A 22,251-nucleotide genomic window follows, 5' to 3' on the forward strand; every position below is an offset into this window, starting at 1 on the left:
CAGCTCTTGCTCAGAAGTAGTTTGATTAAGGTTACAACATTCAGTAAAGTTTTCAAAACGTTTCATGATAGACATGTGGTGGACATTTCTAAATTTGACGCATCAGTCACAGTAATGATGTCCGATGCAATTCCCTATTTTGACTTGGACCATATGTTTTTTCAAGTGAACAATTGACTTGCCTTTGCATGTGTTTTTTGACGGGTGCCTTTTCGCGACCACCTGGTACCACTATTTGATAGTGATTTATGAGCACATGCTCATGATCGAGTCGAAATCATACAATTTTGGCAGAATTTTTTTTTTGACTATAGAAATAGTTTTGTCGCTTTTATTAACATTGTGCAGATACTGTAGGCGAAAAGGGCTCTTGTCAAGCTTGTCCTTTTACATCTTTGTAAGACCGCAACACCCCCTCATCCTTACCATCATCTGTGATCATGACAACCTTTAGTTCCCTCGGTCACTTTAAGTCAAGGTAATGTTTCTTGTTTAACTTTATACAAATTATGCAAATGCATCTATTCTTAACTGACAGACATGGTGAGGTTTCCCTTTTTTTGGAGGGGCAGATCTCAATTTCCAAAAGCAAAAAAATCAATTGCTCCAATATATTACCATATATATAACCTAAAGCAATCATACAACTTTTGACTGATGTGAGACAGAGATAAAGAAATTTCAAGGCAACTCCAAAATTATAGATCATTAAAGACAACCTTGATGTCCAGAAATACTTCTTCCGTCGAATATTGTGTTCATTCAGATTGTCCTGAACTAACACAGTATACCATTTTGATAGGCTGACAAACACAAAGGAATCTGTCGATCCTAACTCTACTTTTAGCAATAGGAAAAGGGCTTCACACATTGTACTCATGTGTGGTATTAAACCCAGGTCTTCGGTGTGATGAACCACTTTAACCAATTGGCTTCCACAGCACCCCTGAAAGGATATAAAACCTGAAAACCACAGCATATGAATCCTTGTCACATACGAGAACACAGTCATGCAGAGAGTACAAAACATTCTACCCAAGATTGCAATAATCTACACGAAACAGACCTAAAATATTATAATAATTATCAGTCAGTCGGAGACCAGAAATAATTTTAATACGAGTAAACTTGGAATAAACAAGCTGAACTCTCGTCACCTAATTAATGCATGCAGATGATAATTCCCATTGATTTGTGAACTGGGAAAAAGTCCGTGTCAAATTTGAATATTTACTGGAGAAAATTGGAGCCACATTAAACCTCTTTCCTATTATAAAACTTTAACTCTTCTGCCCGAGATGTGATCATAGAGATGTCATATGAAAATAACACATGTGTTCTTTGTGAAATGCTGTGTAACAGGATTACTCATAGCATTTCAAGGCATAAAACAACATGTTGACACAAACGCTGACGGATGTATTTGCGTTTTAAGACTTACTGGAACCGAGGTTGTCAGATTTCTGTCTCCATAAAACAAGGACAAGATTCATGACGGGCACTGACAACTCAAAATGGCATTTTACATTTTCTATCAAAGAAAATGTGAGCTGCTGTGAATTAAATTCTCATCATTATTGTGACCCAAGGCCAACATGGTTATTTCAAATTTACATGTGCTCTCGCTCAGCCTGAGATGGGGATGACTGACGTTTCTTAATGATCATATAAATACAGTACAATACAGTGCCTTGGGCACGTTTGGTCAAATAAAATCTGTGCAAGAAAACCTGTTTCCATTTTATTTCGTTTACTTAAAATAAGTTTGATTGACAACGTTATCAATGGCAAGGTATAGGGATCTTTTGTACCACGGGATCTGTTTGAATAAAGAAAAGACCAAATGTATTGTTATGAAAGTCATCAGATATGAATGAGTGTTATACTTTTCTTTTCAACACTTCATATTTTAGACTTATAAACAGCAATGAATGTAGAATAATGCCAAATTTGCTCCCTTTAGTGATTTTCAGGAAGTGTATTTGGGCAGTTACACACTTGGGTATATAATAATAAGAGGAAGTCGCTGGATGGCATTATCAACTATATAAGCCTATCTCAGGTTGTTATTTCACCAATAGGATGCTCTCCGAAGTGTAAACACCTTAACGTTGAATTTTTCTCACTCACATGCAGACCGCCTCCGTGGTCTAGTGGTAGAGTGTCCGCCCGGAGAGCGGAAGGTCCCCGGCCAAAACCTAAAATTGACACCTCTAAAACTATGACAGTGAGGAACTATTTACGCGCTGAAGGTATTCGCGCTAGACGACCAGTTCGAGGTGTCACGGTCACACAGTTTAGCTACAACTGCGATGGAGACAAGTTTGGTCTTGTGACGAGCCACGTTTTATGCTTCGCCGTGCGGATGGAAGACGTCGTGATACAGGCATCGCGATGGACGGTATACATGAAACTGCGCACAGGAAGTGTACAGATTTGGTGGTGGCAGTGTGATGATGTGGGAAGCCATCTCCATACTGGTAGAACAGATTTGGTGCAAGTTCTGGGAAAATTAACGGCACAACATTACACGGATGAGCTTTTCGGCCACATGTCCTTCTCATTATGCATCAAGCGAACGTCATTTTCCAACAAGACAACGCCCGACCTCACACGACAAGACGACAACTGCCTTTTTCAGGATTAACAACATCCAGGACCTGCCATGGCCCTCTAGGTCTCCAGATTTAAGCCCAATCGACCAGTGATGGGATGCACTTGATCAACGGCTGCGAGCCCGTCGGCAACAACCACAGAACCTCCGACAGTTGGCACAGGCACTGCAGGCAGAGTTGGTGTTACCCAGGCCTCAATTCAGAATCTGACTGCTTCCGTGGGACGATGCCAGGCAGTTTTTGGACTCTAATGATGGCCATACAAGATATTGAGAACAGATTATCTTTATCTTGAAAATATACTGTTCAATGTGTTCCATATGGAACCTGGGTCAATGACAATGATGTGTGCCAATTCTGAACCATCGATTACCATCTGTTGATTTTATATATATATATATAAAATGTACATCTAAAATCGCTTTTGCAGAGTATATAGTTCGAATTCGTTACGTGTTTGTACCGCATATGCCGCGTGTACCTGCCTGTGAGAAATACAGTTCTGTACATGTTATGGGGGGATATCAGAGAGTTGTGAGCCTGGCAAATCTAGCTTGGTGTTATGGTTGGCTGGTTGATTGGTTTGTTGTTTAACGCCGCACTCAGCAATATTCCAGCTATATGACGGCGGTCTGTAAATAATCGAGTCTTGACCAGACAATCCAGTGATTAATATCATGAGCATCGATCCACGCCATTGGGATCGATGACATGGATCAACCAAGTCAGCGAGCCTGACCACCCGATCCCGTTAGTCGCCTTTTACGACAAGCATAGTCGCCTTTTACGGCAAGCATGGGTTGCTGAAGACCTATTCTACCCCGGAATCTTCACGGGTCGCGCGGTGTTATGCTTACGCGTGACATATATTGGTATTGACCTGTGTTTGAGTCATCTTTCACAACTTGGCATGCTTTAGTCCAATGACTTGCTGATAACGAACTTCAACTCTGAGGTACCACAACCTCACACATTGAAATGGACAAAACTGAGCATAGAGCAGTCATACATAGAGGGTCATCATCAAAGAATATTGATGAATGGTCGCATGCTGTTTGTGGAAGCTGCGCCATCAGATGCTAAAATTAGACATGGGGTGAAGGAATTTCAGGATGGAGAGGGAGAGAGAGTTTGGAAGAGAGACTCTGGTCGAATCACCACTAGTACCACAAAAGAAGACAATGATGCCATCCACAACATGACTATATCATGAGCATGCGTTTATGAATCACCATCAAATAGGTAATGACACCAGGTGTTCGCGACAAGGTGAGCGTATCCTGCCGCACCATTGGCATCAATCACAAACTCATGCAAATGTCAAATAAGTCAATTATTCACCTGAAAAAAAACAACAACATGGGAACATGATACAAGTCAAAATAGGGAATTGAATCGGTCATACTTTTCGTCAATAATGCGTCACACTTGGAAATGTCTTCCGGGGGTCTACCATAAAACGTTTTGAAAGCTTTGCAAAAACCTGGAATGTTGCAACCATGGTCAAACAATATTTGAGCAAGAGTGGTACAATGCTCTTTGAAGTCTTCACAGAAAGAGCATGCTCGAATGTACCTAAAACGTTTTGAAATGTAGACACCAAAGACTGGACCCGTTGGAATATTGCTCGATATAAAGGGAACGTTTGAAGTCGTCCCTCTTGTCATACAGTCTTGTGGAGAGTTTTTTGTCACTCTGAGTCTGAAGGCATAGATCTAAACATGAAACGACTGAGGCGGTTCCACTGATCTCTTGTATTTCTAGTTCAGGTTGGTAAATCAGTGGAAGAAACTTGGCTATTTCACCGTTATTGAACGATATCACCAATCAGTTTCCTTTGGGACAGACAGCAAAGGCAGAGTACACATTGATTATTTACCATGTGGAACAACTGTGAATGGTGAATATTATGTCAACCTGATGAATAGATTGCGTGAGTCTGTCCAAGAGAAACTTTGACGTGGTGTTCTCCTGCAGGACAATGCTCCAGTTGACACCGGTCACTTCGCAATGGCTGCTGTTCAGGAACGTGGATACGAGCTTCTACACCACCCGTCAGATCAGGCCCCTGGTGACTGTCACCTGCTTTTTAAATTTGAAAGAAATATGCTTGGGTGGTCACAGTTACAAATTACATAGGAATTAGTGATGTAGTTGGGTAAATAAACATCAGAGGGGTTCAGTGTTCAAAGAAAGATTTTGTGTGTGGACAAGTAAGAGTTAGTCGGACACAAGTTGTGAAATTCTTGACATGCATTTGTAGCATGAACATGAACTTTAGGTTGCATTTGTCAATTATTGCTTACACTGGTGCAGGTTTTATATAGCTAAATTGAGCCCTATCCTTATGAATTTTCTTGGCAAGTAATTTATGTTTTGCTTAATAAATTAATCATTTGCGCAAAACTCTTTTTGAAAGTTTGTGAAGGTTTCTTGATAACCCATCACAGATGTGATTAACATTACAGTGGGCATGTTGGATTACCGGAAACACAAGTAATTTATTTCCTTGCTTAATAGAGTGGTTTTATGTGGAAGGTTCTTCTGGATCCAAAGCGGACGACAACCCCTGTGTTGAGCAGCTTGCTGCAGTGTCAGAGCGGGTGCTCCAAGGTCTTAATAAATTACATGTTGCCCTGTGGGCAATGAAGAACCCAACAGTATGACAATGAGCGTGTAGTGCATTGTCATGTACAAGACTCTCTCCGCCAAATGCAATTCGCATTGTATTGTACTGTTTGTTGTTTAACCCCGTACTCGGCAATATTCCAGGTCTATAACGGCGGTCTGAAAAAAATCGAGTCTGGACCAAACATCCTGTGATTGACATCATGAGCATCGGTCCACGCAATTGGGATACGATGACATGCATAAACCATGTCAGCGAGCCTGACCACCCGATCCCGTTAGTCGCCTCTTACAAGCATAGTCGCCTTTTACGGCGAGCATGTGTTGCTGAAGAACTACTCTACCCCGTATCTTCAGGGTCCTGCAATTCGCATACAAGGCAAAGCGTGGAGTAGAAAACTCTACAGTGACAAGTAAATGCCTTAAGTAAACATCTAGATTTCGCAAAGACCTATGTACGTGTTATATTCGTGGATTATAGCTGGGCTTTTAACACAATTCAACCTATTCCCTGATGCTACAGAAACTACGTAACATGAACGTCAACCCTAACATCACTCTATCGATTGCAGACTTTCTTACTAACTGGTGGCAGTTGTGTTAGTTATAAAACAAACTAACAAAGAAGACAAAGAACACCGGTGTCCCACAGGGTTGCGTGCTATATCCAGTGCGTTTCACATTTTATACTAATGACTGCAGAAGTGATAAAGATGGAACGTTAACTGAAACAAATACAGATGAGGCAGCCCTTGTTGGTCTTATAAGTGATAGTGAGTGAGTTGGGTTTAACGCGCCGCTTTTAACAATATTCCAGTTATATTGCGGCGTGTCAGCTTAATGTTGGAGGGGACCCCAAAGTGATGCAGTTCTCAGACGTTTACCACTTCGGTGAAACCCACGAGCACTGGTATGGTGCTGACAAACATAGAAGCATAATCGGGGCGAACTGGCATTCGAAACCACAATCATAGGTTTCTGGCGTGCCCAAGGGACACAACTCTGCACAGCGAATCGCGCCGCCTTAGACGACTGGGCCCCTTCTTATAATTGATAATGATGATACCCGTGTGCGGCAGAGCTATAGACAAATCTTGTAATTGTTGTAAAGACAACTTTTTGATTATCAACACAAAGAAAACGAAAGGATGATAATAGACTTCAGAAATTCAGTGTGTATTCATAGATACTTACAGCATAGAAGTCACCACTGAATACAAATACCTTGGAACTGTTGATGGTGATGAGTTGACCTTTACAGAAAATACCAAAAGAATTTACAAAAAATGTCAGTGTTTCTGTTCACATAAACCAAGGTCCTTTAATGTCAGCAATTTTACTCGTTCTGCTTACAAATCATATATTAAAAGCATCCTGTGTTTCAGTATGCCTGGTTGGATTATGTTGTCTTTCTTCAATAAATGAAAACAAACAAGTATTTGTCACAGAGTGACGAAATATCCCCCGCCATATACACCATAGTACCAAATATGAAGACAATCCAGCGATTAGTTCTTGAGATATTGTGGCAACACCGTTTTCCAACTCCAAAAACAGATTTGCCTGCTGTGACCTTGAAAATGGGGTCGCGCGGCGGGGGATAATTATCTAAAATCATTAACATTGCATGCAAAATATCAGGGTCCCTTCAGAACATCTTCATCTCTTAGGCCAGTAGCAAATCGAAAGCCTAGCTGTCAAAATTGTCACAGACTCTCAACATTTCCTTGATAATGAAGACAAATTTCACCTTTAGGGCACCACTTTCAAATCTCCCGTTTCAGAACCAACAGAGCATCAACAACATTCATTCCATGCACTCTTAAACAAGTAATTGCTGCCAGCATTTAATCCCTTTTTATCACATCTACTAATTTTATTTGTATGCTGAGTCTACAATGTCAGTGCTTCTTTTTATGTCATATCTTTCCTGTGTAAATCTTATGTTCTTAATTCTCTTGGTATTTTGTTATGCACATAATATATCTTACAGTTTATGCCATCACAAGTTCACTTCAGGTTAATAAAGTAATATTATGTAACACCAAGTCAGCAATATTGAAGCCAAATCATGGTGACATCTTCTTGACTGACACAAGTAAAGATCTATGTCATCCATGGTTACAGATCCATTCATTTTCTGTGACCTTGACTGATTATCATCCTAATGCCCACAGACTTTTCCCAAATTTGGTAATGATATAGTACAATGTCCTACCAAGAGCTGATAAAATCATAAAAATGTTGTACTGCCAGTTCCATGGACAAAATCAGTCATCATGAGTGAGTGAGTGAGTGTGTATGGTTTTATGCTGCTTTTAGCAATATTCCAGCAATATCATGGCAGGGGACACCAGAAATGGGCTTCACACATTGTACCCATGTCAGGAATCGAACCCGGGTCTTCGGCGTGACGAGTAAACGCTTTAGCCACAAGGCTACCCGACCGCACCTCCATAGTCATCATGGCACAATGACACACAAGAAGCCAAGTCACATCCTGGCAAGATCATTTCACCTTTTGACATTTCTTTGTTGGTTGTTTAAAGCCAGACTCAGCAATATTCTTCCAGCTTTAAGATGGTGGCTTGTAAATAATTGTGATTGATATTGTGAACAAGGAGCCAGGTCACTGGGGTATGATGACAAGCAATCAACCAATCATCGAGGCTGACCCCTCTATCCATTTTGTCGCCTCCTACGACCAGCATATGTTGCTGGGGATCAATTCCAACTGAGACCCTCATGAGGGTGAAAGGGATGGAGTGATGGTGTCTTTTATGATCCAGGTCCCTACACTTATAGGATATCAATAATGGTTCATAGGACAGTTCAATAACAATTATCAATTCATCACACCTTTCAAACTTGAGTGTTAAATGAAAACGTAACTTTATTTTCAAACAATTACAAGTTACACAATGAATCATGCCATTTAACAAAAAGAAAAAGGCATCAAATAATCAATAAATACTTGTGAAATTTGAAGATGTTGATAGCAAACCATGTACAAATACAAAGTCATGACATGATTTGACCTTCTTCTGCAATCGTTCTCTGGTAGTACTATACATTCATCAATGTGTAGTGTTGGCCTAGTCCAGGTGTGGCCACCATGCTTCCCGCTGATGCTTTCGTCACAGTCATCTGACAGCCTCATCACCGCCACTCCCTGCTCTCGTCACAGGAGTCCCCTACACAATCCTCACTTGCATCCGGAGTAACACTAGTTTCCTCAATAAATCCTCACCCTTAAAACCGATGCCAGTGAAACTGGTCAAGATTTATGTTACGGCTAGTCTGAGCTGCTCTTTACCGCTTCCTTGTCGTGAAACACAGCCTTAGAGTTTGCCTGCGACTCTTTATCACGGGAACTCATCTTCCATCTCATAAAGGCCACTTTCATCCTGTCCCAAGCTGCACCTGGAGAATCGAACGCTGGTCGCACGTCTAAAAGCGTGAACTCGTAAGTGCTTTTATTCACTGCTCCACCATCATAATAGTCAATAATGTAGCGAACTTCCTTGCCACAGCGGTCAACAATCCAGTCATGCCGGTCAAAAGGGAGCTCATACCTGAAGAATAAAAAACAGGATCTGGTAAATTGCACAGCAGTAATACGCATGGCGATATACACAGTCAATACAGATAAACCATCAACATCGACCAGTGATCCTTTCATCTACGAAGGTGTTACTCAGTGGTGTTCATATAAATTGACATGATCAATATGGAGACCTCCAAGAAGACATTCAGGATCAGGATTTGCAAAGACCGTTTGACCATAGTGCTCTACACCGTTGTTTTTTGTCATATTATTTCACATACCGGTAATGTATTGATCATCCATTATTTGCCTCAGTGCCTTTATTAAGGGATTCTGAAACCTTGTACCAACATTACAGTCATCTCCAGACATAAGGGTAGGAATAGGAAAATATTACCCATCAGGATTGAAGGATCGATTGTAATAGTTTCCCAATAATTCAATAATTGGCCTGTGTATTCTGGCAATAGTCAAGCTAGTTGGTCCAATGAAGCAATATGATGTATCACCTCATTGTTAAGATATATGATGCTATACAGCTTCACAACATCACAAATTGATGTTTTATCAGAAACAATAGATTGACTTGCCAAATTTCTGACTGACATTTATTTATTCCTTTAAAAAAACTTACAACCGCTGAGATATAGAATCCATGAAATAAATTCTCATGAATCCTTGTGAATAAACGCTGTATGTGGCTGAAAGCTCTACAGGGTACACTAATCAATCACTGAGTACAGAAAAAGTAGAATTCTTCGAAACTCACTGGTTATTCCCAAGTATTGGATTTAACAAATCTATCACTGGTTCCTTGTTTATGGTAACATAAAGGTATTTGTGATCAGCAATTCTAAGGGAACATGTCCTTAAAATAAGCATACTCATCGTCTATTGATTCTAACACAAGTTTAAAAAAATAGTTTCATCGCTTTGATTCAAACTCCAAAATAAAAAGCGTATCTGTTTATACTATATATGTGTATGTAGATGATATGGAGGGGTACTGCCATGACAGATGCTGTGTATATCCCTGGGACAGACAAGATTTAACAAGCCCCTACTCTGACTCCCCTCCAGTTTTTACCTGAGAAGACACATCGACTGTCCTCCTTTGCTAGTGTTTTTCTCAAGGACCTGTCATTTATGATAGTGTGTGGGGCTTGAACATCCCTTTGACCTTTTTTTTGCACCTTCTCTTAAGTGTTTGTCTGGATTTTTTCATGACCCTCACAAAGAAAACAAAACTGTCAAAGCTGTTATTTTAAAAATAAATTAAATGAAAAAAATATGTGTCCTATATTTTCATATCCCACTTCCCAAAAGGGAGAAATAGTTGCATGTCCCACTCACTGAACCTGTCATACTTTTGTGTTTTGTCCTCCACCAACAATATATGACGGGCTCCTTAAGCTCTATTGACATTGACTTAAAAAAAAAACCACTTTCCCTCTCAACCGATTTGTCAAATAAACATTAGAATTAAATGAGCCCTGAGACTGCCATTCACAACACTCTGTACAGATAGGAATACATCACCTCATCACAGGGCTGCTTGGAGTGAGTGAGTGAGTGAGTGAGTGAGTGAGTTTGGTTTTACGCCGCTTTTAGCAATATTCCAGCAATATCACGGCGGGGGACACCAGAAATGGGCTTCACACATTGTACCCATGTCGGGAATCGAACCCGGGTCTTTGGCGTGACGAGCGAACGCTTTAACCACCAGGCTACCCGACCGCCCCAGGGCTGCTTGGAACCTTATCACCAGTGTCCGCGCACCAATTAATATGTATGTGTAGGTTCCCTTACCCTTGCTACTCTTTTTGTTCCCTTACCCTTTTGGGCAATTCTGATACATAGTTGGTTTTGTATGGTAAAAATATGTCAGTACATGGAAAAATAGAAAGATATCTGAATATGGTCTATGATGGGACCTGTGATATATTTTAAATTCTCATACAAGAAATCAAAGTTATTACTCCTCTTTCTTATGCAGCTGATGAATTACAAATTCCATTTCACAATTTTGAAAATGATCTTTGAAGTGTATACCACCAAAGTGAGTGAGTGAGTGAGTATGGTTTTACGCCGCTTTTAGCAATATTCCAGCAATATCACGGCGGGGGACACCAGAAATGGGCTTCACACATTGTACCCATGTCGGGAATCGAACCCGGGTCTTCGGCGTGACGAGCGAACGCTTTAACCACTAGGCTACCCAACCGCCCCACCACTAAAGTGAAGATACAAAAAGCAAACCTCAGGTAATTATTTCCTCATCTTGAATAAACAAACAATTCACACTGCTAAACACATCAACACCCTAAGAAATGAAAGCTGGTAGGTACGTAAGCAGCAAGTAACATTCTGTCAGTGGTATATCTGTTCACCAGTCCTATAAATACAGCTGCCGCAAACATGGCTTGATTGTCATTCATCATGATGAAAGAAACATCTTCGCAGTTTACAGTAAGAACATGTTTCTTTTGGCTTTAAACATGTTAAATAGTGTTACTATTTTCATTCATTGTCTAAAAATCAATATTAATCTTAAATCACCATGAAGAACAATGGGGTTGAGCACAAAAAACACTTTGGCTCTTAAGGCAATGGAAGCAATTAATGAAGGCTTGTTTGTGTGGGGGCGTCAGATGTTTTCCCTTGGGAAAATTGTGGGATTGTTTAATTCAAGGTGTTTCAGCTCCGGGCATGTCAAATTAAGGTGGGTGGAATGTTTGTTTGTTTGCTGCATTGATACATGCAATTGGGATAGGACATGCATCTACAAAGTCAAGCATGACCACCTGAACCTGTTAGTTGCCTCTTATGACAAGCATGAGATGGTGAAGACCAATTCTAACCCGGATCTTCACTGGTCGGTGGGAGGAACATCCAAAGTTATGCAGGTCTTTGACATTTACCTTTATGCTGAATCCAACGAGTACCGGTATGGTCAGACAAACCAAGATTAACAATCAGGGAAAATCTGAGCTTTGAACCCACAATCACAAGATCCTGGAACACCTAAGGGGCACAACTCTGCACAGTGAATTATGGTGGTGAAGATGACCAATGACAGCACATGTTTAAAGAACAGCTTAATAATAGTTTACAAACCATGATTCTATTGTTAGATTCAGTCCCTGATCAATACTTCTAGTTTAGTATGCCAAGAAAGAAATTAAGGTAAAAATACAAACATATTCACTTAATGTTTAGTAAATCCATTCATATAAATATTGCACTATCTGTAACCAAGCTGTGTATTTCATCAGTTACTGGCTGGAGCACTAGTCTTATACATCCCACTCAGAGAGTCTGGCTGTCAGAGATACTGGTTTGGATGCCAGCTACCAACAGGAGGGAGGAAGATAATGACTGCTGGATATTGTAGGCAGCTGATTGTATGAAAACACAGATCTCAAACATAATTGTAGTGTAAAACAGTAGGCCTCGATTATGTGTGACAGTTGTGTGCCTGGAGTGTCCTACAGCCTTGCCTCTCCCACTACGCTCTCACAGCAGGCCATGTTTCAGATCAATAGCAACTCCATCCAAATAATGAGATTTTCATGCACTTTTTTTATCACTGTGAAAAACTGCTTCAAACTAAATAGAACTTGAAGACATTAACACCATCGCTATGACATAAAACTGCAGTTTTAGACATAAATGAATACATTTAACCTTGAAAAATATTTTGTAATTGAGTCTGACATGCTTATTCTATTCTCTGTTGGCTGTTAATCCAATGGTGAATGAATGAAATGCAGAATGCTTCATGACTGATTCATGGTGTCTTTCCATTGATGGATGCAGCTTGGAACATTTTGGATAAATAAACCTGGTAAAGAATGAATCATGAAAACTGTCAAGCAAGCAGATGACAATCCAGTTATGAAGACAACGCTTGTGTTTTACTGCACTAATGACTATGGAATAAACATGTCATATTGCCCGCCATTCAGGATTTACTGCCTCCTATCAGTGACAGGACTGTCATACATGACATTAAACTGTCTGTCTCCTGTTGTACTATCAGCCACAGTGTATACACTTTGTGGTAATCAAATGTCTTCTATACCTTGGTGGTGGTTACAAATGAGCCCGAGACAGATGCAGATAGCCACCCAACATTCACACCTCAGCATGTCACTGTGAGTGAATGAATAAATGAATGTATTAATTAAATAACATTTAGGTGTTGTTATGCGAAACCTGAAATCTTCTGGTTAATCTTTTGTTTTGTGCAACATGAAACATGATCCTTCAGCTGTGGAACTGCAGCTCTTAAGAAACCAGTTGCAGCTCAACCTGAGACTATCTTCTTCCCTGGACTTGTTCATGAGCCAGCTAAAGACCTATCTGTTCAGAAAATACTTCTGTCCATAATCTAATTGCAGAGGCTTTGTCTGTATATATCAGCCCTCTAAGTTTGTATTTTGAGCAGGGAGCCAAGTGGCTCCTAATACAAATATTTAAGGAGCCAAATGTAAGTCTTAGGAGCCAAACTATTTTTCCCAAGGAGCCACACTGACTCAGTGAGAGTTTGAGACAGGACATATGTTCGCAGGGGTTTCATTGTGTGAAGTATAAAGATGGACATTGAATTGTAAATTTAATAAAAATGCAAATATTTCCTTTTTTGTTGTACAGTATCATTACAGGCCACCCAAAAAAAATGTTGTAGTTCCGATTACAGCAATATTTAAAATAGGGTAGGTACGTAGGATTCTCTCTGTTTTTTTAAAAAACAATTTAGATTAATAGTTCCAAGAGGACAACAAGGATTGTAAAACTGAATGCTTTGCTCTGTGTCATCCTCACATCATGCATAATATCATCAAATCTGTAACGCTGATATTTTCCATAAATGATTTCTTTGTGTTTACAGTAATGTATGTAAATGTGATCGTAAGACTCATAATGTTTTGTCATTTAATTATTTCTCTGTGTGTTCATTTGCGTCCATTGGCTCAGAATCGTGTCAACCATCAATGTTATAAATTCCAACGCAGCTGTCATCATTGTTTTCACTCGCAACTTTCGGTGGAATGATCATGGTTTTGCTGTGCGAAGATGGAAAAGTACAAGTAAAGCAGAATGGTCTACGCATGTCGGAAATTCGTAAACTCGATGCCTTGTTCACACTATTATCATTTAGTGTAACTGAATCCTCACAGCGCTACATGGAGCCATTGAAATGTTCATTGACACAGACGATAAGTGCAGTTATACGAGTTTCATTGCAATCTGGCGATTGAGAAAACGGTTGAGCGAATGTCAATCAAGTTAATAAATAGTGAAAAAACATTAGGGTCGGAAGCATTTTATAGGGTCAGTTGGGCAATCAAAACCACAAGATTATTTTTGTAAGGCTTAGATGGTGAAAATGCAAATTTCAACAGGGTACAGAATACCCCAGAACAAGTACACATGCAATATACCGTGATACAACTTTATTCGTATCAGAAATAAATATTGTCATGAGTAAAGTATATTCTTAGATAGCCAAGTGGTTGACAGAAGATAAATTTAGGTCACCAATCATAGATTAAGTCGCATTTGCAAGCGAAAAGTTGGCTACTTCGAGGGCTGTGTAAGTATATCTCTGTCTATTGTGGCTCTTTGATCAGACACACAGTGTGTGGAATATAGCGCAGTACAAATGCAATCAACAATATCATTATTAGGAGTGGTTGGGAGAAAGGGTGGTTAAAAAAAGACGCAAACAGCTCATATATATGTATTGATACATATCGCAAACTGCCACGGCATATCGCAGGAGATCACACAACACAACTCAGCTGGAAATACGCATTCCCACTACTGAGCGCAAGAATGGAGGATGTGAAGAGAGGTGATAATATCCACAGCATGTTCATTTCTGTGATCTCAGAATCAGGCAATAAAATCAAACCATTGACTGTGGAAAAAGAGACCCTACTCTACTACATGAGACAATATTTCCTGCACTTGTACCACACTTTCTATCTCTCTAAAGTCACCCTTTCAACTAACTGATGGCATGGTTGTCGAGTTGGCAACAGAACATCCATAACAATTTTGTCTTAGTTAACAGAAACAATACAGTAGTTTCTTTAAACAGACACATATTAATCTTTTTGTTAAAATAATGTCCGAATCCTTTCATGCACACACATCAGGTGAACACATCACATCTTTATACATGTATGTCACATATTTCCCTCACTCCGGGAAATGTGCCCACATGTCTATCATGAGCATCGATCTACGCAATACGATGACATGTATCAACCAAGTAAGCGAGCCTGACAACCCGATCCCGTTAGTCGCCTCTTACGACAAGTCAGTGTTTTAGAGAGGTCTATCTACGGTATCTTCCACGACTCTCCGCTGTGTCGTAACCTGATGAGAGGCAAGCTTCTGTCACTGGAATAGTCTGAGGGGTGTCATGATCCAGTGAGGAAAGTGTGTGACATCCCTTCAGACATAATGATGATTTTCTGCTGGTTCCAAAATAATATAATTCCAAAATAACGTAATTGTGGAACATGTTTCGAGAGGTGCAAATCATAAGAGTAATAATGACAACATTGTCTGGCAACTTCTGCCATGTTCCATAAATAACCGTATCACTCAATCCTTGCTCCCACAGCTTGTGCGAGGTCAAGTCATATCTCAGCTAGGGGAATGGCTTTCCTGATTACCCAATGGGGGACCGACAAAAGCGATGCATGAGGCTGAGATCGTCAAATTTGTCCCAAGTGATTGAGTTTACACTTCTTGTGCTTAAAGTCACATTTTCTTTGACTTTAATATTTTGGTTCAATAACCTTCAAAATTACCAAATGTTTGGCTATGGAGAATTTGAATTAATGTCTGGTAATGAGTTCATTACTCTGTGATGTCATAGCATACATAGCAATGTTACAAAGTCCTGTCTCATTTCCACAGTGATGTTACAAAACAAACCTTGTGAAACTTCACACTGGCAAGAATCCTTAATCGTGTGAGTGAGTGAGTTGGGTTTCACGACGCTTTTAATAGTATTCCAGTTACCGTATTCGACGTAATAAGCGCCCAGGGCGCTCTCAAAATTAGAAATAGGGGGCTCTTATTAGAATATTATTTTGGTGGAAAAAAAGATAGTTGAAAGATAAATTTCGTGGTTTATGGTGACAGCCTGAAATGTTTATGTACGACAGATATATTTTTCCAGAATTTAATTGCCCATAATTAAAGGTGCATATAACACACGAGTGTGCATATGCGCGAATAAAAAATCTTGTGTACATTGATCAATCGGAAGGGGTGCTAATTAGGATTGTTTACTAGCCAATATATCAGCAAATATCGCCGTGGGCGCTTATTAGAGCGGGGCACTTATTACGTCGAATACGGTATATCACGGCGGAATCCTTAACAGAGAGAACTCAAGTTTACTTCAGGCTCTGTACAAACTGAAAACATTTAGTTTGACTCCATACTCATAATCGCAGACATAATAATTTGACATCAAATATATCAAAGTTATATATGAAGAAATGCACAAACACCTCTGAGTTGGACTACTTTTTGGTAAATTGTTGACAGATTGATATCCAAAGATCCTTAGTGAGATTCTCTAAGTATACAAATCATCACGTATACTCATGCCCACACAAAATTTGGACACATAGTCTAAACAAGGCTGTTATGTTAATTTCTTTGATAGGCTTTTAGAAGTTGGAGTACAACGTAAGGATAAGAATTTATGGATGAACAGCTTCTTTATTACACTGGAATTCTGTGAACATTTCCTAATGTCTCTAAAGTATAGTTATTTTGTTTTGTTTGTTGTTTAACGCCACACTCAGCAAAATTCCAGCTATATGGGGGTGGTCTGAAAATAATTAAGTCTGCACTAGACAATCCAGTGATTGACATCATGAGCATCGATCCACGAAATTGAGATACGATGACATGCATCAACCAAGTCAGTGAGCCTGACCACCCGATCCCGCTAGTCGCCTCTTACGACAAGCATATTCCCCTCTTACAGCAAGCATGGGTTGCTAAAGGCAATGTTCTGCCCCGGATCTTCACGAGCCCTTAAGTATAGAAATTAGGATCATCCAAATATGCCTGCTTCATAAACCAACTGGTTATAATCAGTGAGTGAGAATGGTTTTACACTGCTTTATCGCGCCGGGGGACACCAGAAATGGGCTTCACACATTGTGCCCATATGTGGAATTGAACCCAGGTCTTCAGCATTACGAGCGAACGCTTTTACCACTAGGCTACCCAACTGCCCCAAATGGTTACAGATATATTGGAGATTCCCTTGATTCAAGATAAGTGATACAAAGGTCAAACCAGGGCACAGCAGCACCAGTTTCTCTACAGCCCTCCCCTGATGAAAACTCCCAGACTCTAATTTCTGTGTGCATACTGTCCTGGTGAGCAATTCTCACCAAGAATCATCAATGGTCACTTAGCTACAGTCAAGACTCTCCAGAATCCTATCCCTGAAATCATGAATATTACATAGAATGTGTGGTCAGTTATCAGTTGAAAGTGTTTCGCAAAATATCGGTATTTGTCTCTAAAGGTGAAGTTTGTATCCTTCCAAATGACCGAGAAATCGGATTTTCTGCTAGATTATAACCTTCATTCTCATTAACAGACTACTCTTCTGTTCAGAATGAATTTATGTTCATAAAGCAGAACAAGACTAGACCAAATTAACCATTGTTACTGGACAGAAAAAAGATATAGATGAAGGTTCACAATTAGCTATAATTGCAACACGAAACTTGGCAGTGTTCCTCGTTGCTACCTTGATAAGCTTTGTGATGATGAATAGTTGTGCTGCAGGTAGCGTCTGCAACTGATGATATACAGGTGTAGCGCTGCTAACATTTCTTTGAAGTTGACACTAATTGTCTACTATTGTACAGAACAAACAGTAATTGATCGCAGCTGAAAATACTAATCAAAGCACAAATTGTTCTTCAGGAATAATTCAGACATTTGCTCTGAAATCATGAAATGATATTGGCTTATTGATACTCTGAATATACAGGTCACTGACAATAGAGATGTCATGGTGCTTATATTCGTCACATGTTGATGATGGTGGGCCAGCACCGCAATCATATTTCAATATGGCTATACTGGCTATATCTGGGGATTGTAGATCATCAATTTATATTTCAGGTTTGAGTATTCTTGTCTAACAAACTGCTGTGGGTGAGGCAATAAACCAATACAGCAATGCATCATGGGACATTAACTTAATAATCGACTATCTTATCAGAACGTGATGTATTGATTTGAAACAATATGTTCCATATATGTTCGCATATTATAGATGTGCACCGTAGACCGCCTCCATGGTCTAGTGGACACAGTGTTTGCTCGGAGAGCGGGGGTTCGGTGGTTCAAACCCACGGACATGGCATACCCTGCCTGGTGCTTGGCATTAAGGGTATAAAAGAAGGATTGGTCATTTGGGAGTCAATATGCTGTGTCTCAGTGGGGTATCTATGTTCAATGTGGCATGGTATCTTGTTTGTTTGTCTGTTATTTTATGCCGCACTCAGCAGTATTCCAGCTATATGAAGGTCTGTAAATAATCGAGTCTGGACCAGACAATCCCGTGATCAACATCATGAGCATCCATCTACGCAATTTGGATGTGATGACAACCAAGTCAGTGAGCCTGTCCACCGTCCTGTTAGTCACCTTTTACGACAAGCATTGGTTGTTGAAAACCAATCCTAACCTGGATCTTCATGGTAGACAAGCATGTGACGTCACATTAAACATGTCACAATGTTGTACAGGCCAGCCAACGAACTTGTAAGGGTGTTTTTACAAGATGGCAACTGGCCAATCTCATGCTAGATTCTTCAATGACAATCAACTGAGGTGAGGTGAAAAGGGGTTTAATGAAGCGTTCAATAAAGATTATTGCACCTGCATAGTGATGTGAAAGCATGATCTACATGGTTCTAAAGGGACCCGCAAATGACCCATAAACATTTGTGACTAACTTTTGCAAAATGGCTGCATCACAAGGAAATGAACCTGAAGATGACGGGAAATCACTGACCTTTTGGACATGTACAGATCATAGTTTGGTGGTTCTGTGGGTTAATGTGTGAGGTAGGCAGTGCTGGCATATGGCATATTGATTTATTAGGGAATGCCAACACCATACATGTCAAACTTTTCCACAGTGGAAAATAAAAGAAAGTGTTCTCATTATGACATGACTATTATGTCAATATCCCAAGCATCATGACTTAAACACACAGACATTAGGACTTCCTCACTTCAAAGCCAGCTGGACCATGACCTACTATTGACAAGATATAAAAAAAAAAATTCAACACAGCAGTTCCGGTGGGTTTGTTGAGATATACAACATATTATGTGATATACACCACATAATATGTTATCAGTAGGAGTCATGTGGCAGTATGAAGGTCAAAGGTCAAACTGCAGTCAAGGTCATACATTTGCCATATATTATGCACATACCAAATATCAACTGCAATCCAATTTTCATGATCCATGCAGACATATATGAGAAAGGTCCAGTGAGCATATTTTAGAACCACTGCTTGTTTTTGTGGTGCAAAATGAGAGGGCAAATCATACTGTTAATATCAGTTGTGATTAGATTAGAAAATATTCCAGGAGGAGCAGAACAACCTACTTCCATTTTATTTATCGCCTGGTGAAACATACATGAAGTGCAACATGAGATCCTGCAATGATATAATTACAATCACTGCTTGACATTTAAACACTATCATTCTAACATAAAGTCCGCGTTTAATAAGATTTGGCCATAAAATGAGAAGTGACAGATCTCCTACAGTCGTGTCGGACAGGCAATGGTGGCGCAATGCCAAGGGCACCATCTGCTTGACAGAGAGCTCCTGTTGCACAATGGCTTTATACCAACACTAAACTCTTCCCCTAAACCATATTAGCTGGGCCCAGAAGGTCACTTACTGGCCCCCAGGGGTAATCACAAGAAAAAAATCTGTAGCATTGTTAGTTTAAGTTGCACAGAAGGTGTGAATGTAGGTTCTTATCGGCTTCGGCAGCCATTGGAGTTCCAGTGGGACTGCGACACTAAACTGTCACAGCTATTGGATTCAATTACAAGCTCTTCCTCTGCTAGCTCACGGGATTAGCCGACATGGGACGTGAATGATACGACTTGCCCTGATGACAAGTGAAGGGGAGACGTGTGGCCACCAAACACTTGCATTAATTTTTAATTTCCTCCACAGGGATTTGATATAGCTGGATCGAAATTCTCTTATTTACACAAGGTTATTTATGATTATCTGGATGACTATAGCTCATTCATCTGAAATGGGGAATTGCTTCATTCTCAATCAATTAAAAAAGACAGCCTTCCAACCAAGCATTTGTCTGAACGTCTTTTATAACCACAACAACTTAACCAACTAAATACTCGCAACCATTTCCTTCCTTTACACTGCAAGGCAGGGAAACATGCACAATTGCAGTTATCTGGCACAATTAGTTGCTACCAATGGATTTTCTTTCAGACAGCCTTTACATTTCCGTGGTGGTAGATCACGCATGAGTGTTAGATGCAAATCAGCAGAGACTATGTGTATTTTCAAAGCCTTGTCATGAGACTTGAACCACAAGTTTCACCAGAACCATAGCCTTGTGTTTAACTCTCGCTATCTCAAACCAAATACACACATTCGTTTATCATGTTTATTATCTAATGTTTATTATTTCCAGTTAGGACTCTACTAAGGAGTAGAGTCAATATCCTAAAGGTAATTGCATCTGCTGAAGCAGCCACGCCTTTGTCACTAACAAGCTTGAGTCAACTGCACCTATTTGCTATCTCATATATAATGAGCAGCAGTAAAGAGTTTTCAATGTCATTTTTCCTACTTGTTGCTGTACACAAAGCTAATTGAGATCAGCATACACTTGTCATGTCTCAGATGATGGTCTTGGATACAGACAATGTCAGATTACTGGATGCCTCGTATCAATTCCTTCTCCAAAGGTCTTGTTCCAGGCAGTCAGGTAGTTCAGCCTGTCAAGAATGTCCTTGAGGAACTCAATACCTCAGGATCGTTAGCTCTGAAGAATGAGATCAATGCTGGACGACTTGTAGACATATTTAATCATACAATCACAGGCAATCTTGACTCTTATAATGAATTCAACCATCAACTTTCTCACAAATTAAAACATTTCTGTACTCATGACAAGAGAGGCCACAAAGACGTGTGTGACACAGCTCGGCAAGATGATATACTCAGGGATCCAGATAAACTGCCTTTTTGTGTATAATGCAGTGTTAGAAATTGGCACTAGTCCTGTAGTCCTTCCCAAACTGCCCAATAGTTAAGATATCATAAGGACTAGTAGAAATTTGCCATTATAAAGAGTTTTGCTATATGTTATCATTATAAGGACTGGTGGACTATCATTGTAATGTGCACAATAAATCACTATAACACAAACCATACACAAACCCAATACCGTATTCGACGTAATAAGCGCCCTGCTCTACTATCCACCCACGGCGATATTTGCTAATATATTGGCTAGTGAACAATCTCAATTAGCACCCCTTCCGATTGATTAATGTACACAAGATTTATTTGTGTATAATACGCACTCGTATGTTACATGCACCCTTAATTATGGGCAATTAAATCCTGGAAAAATATATCTGTCGTATATAAACATTTCAGGCTGTCAGCATAAACCACGAAATTTACGATCTTTCAACTCAAAATAATATTCTATTAAGAGCCCCCTTTTTCTAATTTTGAGAGAGCCCTGGGCGCTGATTACATCGAATACGGTAAATTGTTTGATAGGCATTACTTAGAAGCTGACGGATGACAAGGTAGACACAATTTTATGGACAACAACTTTTTTAATACTGTAAAAAGCGACGTTTTGGTGTAGATCCTTATCCGTGTAATGAAATGTCGCTTTTTACAGTACTATAGAAGTTGTTATCCATAAGATTGTGTCTCCCTCGTCACTAACCCAATAGTGTCTCCCTCCTCACTAACCCAATAGTGTCTCCCTCGTCACTAACCCAATAGTGTCTCCCTCGTCACTAAACCAATAGTGTCTTCCTCGTCACTAACCCAATAGTGTCTCCCTCCTCACTAACCCAATAGTGTCTCCCTCCTCACTAACCCAATAGTGTCTCCCTCGTCACTAACCCAATAGTGTCTCCCTCCTCACTAACCCAATAGTGTCTCCCTCGTCACTAACCCAATAGTGTCTCCCTCCTCACTAACCCAATAGTGTCTCCCTCGTCACTAACCCTATAGTGTAACAACACAGTGTGTATTACCCAATGTAGCTTTTTCAGATTGTGTGCCGGTCTGTCTTCACAGACCTTTGTTTACTGATCAAATACAATGTCACATATATATAACCCTACTTCAGTTA

General features: G+C 39.9%; 1 protein-coding gene across 1 annotated transcript in view; it reads right to left on the reverse strand.

The window, feature by feature from the left end:
• Positions 1-8,118: 8,118 nt before the first annotated feature.
• The window catches only part of LOC124118382 (holocytochrome c-type synthase-like), a 41,449-nt gene continuing 27,316 nt past the window's right edge, over positions 8,119-22,251 (reverse strand). Inside the window, exon 6 of the mRNA XM_046480468.2 lies at positions 8,119-8,818. Within this exon, the coding sequence (XP_046336424.1) occupies positions 8,539-8,818 (280 nt within the window). The 3' untranslated portion in view covers positions 8,119-8,538. The remainder of the gene's footprint in view (positions 8,819-22,251) is intronic.

Source organism: Haliotis rufescens, unplaced genomic scaffold (assembly GCF_023055435.1).
Source record: "Haliotis rufescens isolate VD_foot unplaced genomic scaffold, xgHalRufe1.0.p SCAF_2, whole genome shotgun sequence".
Lineage (NCBI taxonomy): Eukaryota > Metazoa > Mollusca > Gastropoda > Lepetellida > Haliotidae > Haliotis > Haliotis rufescens.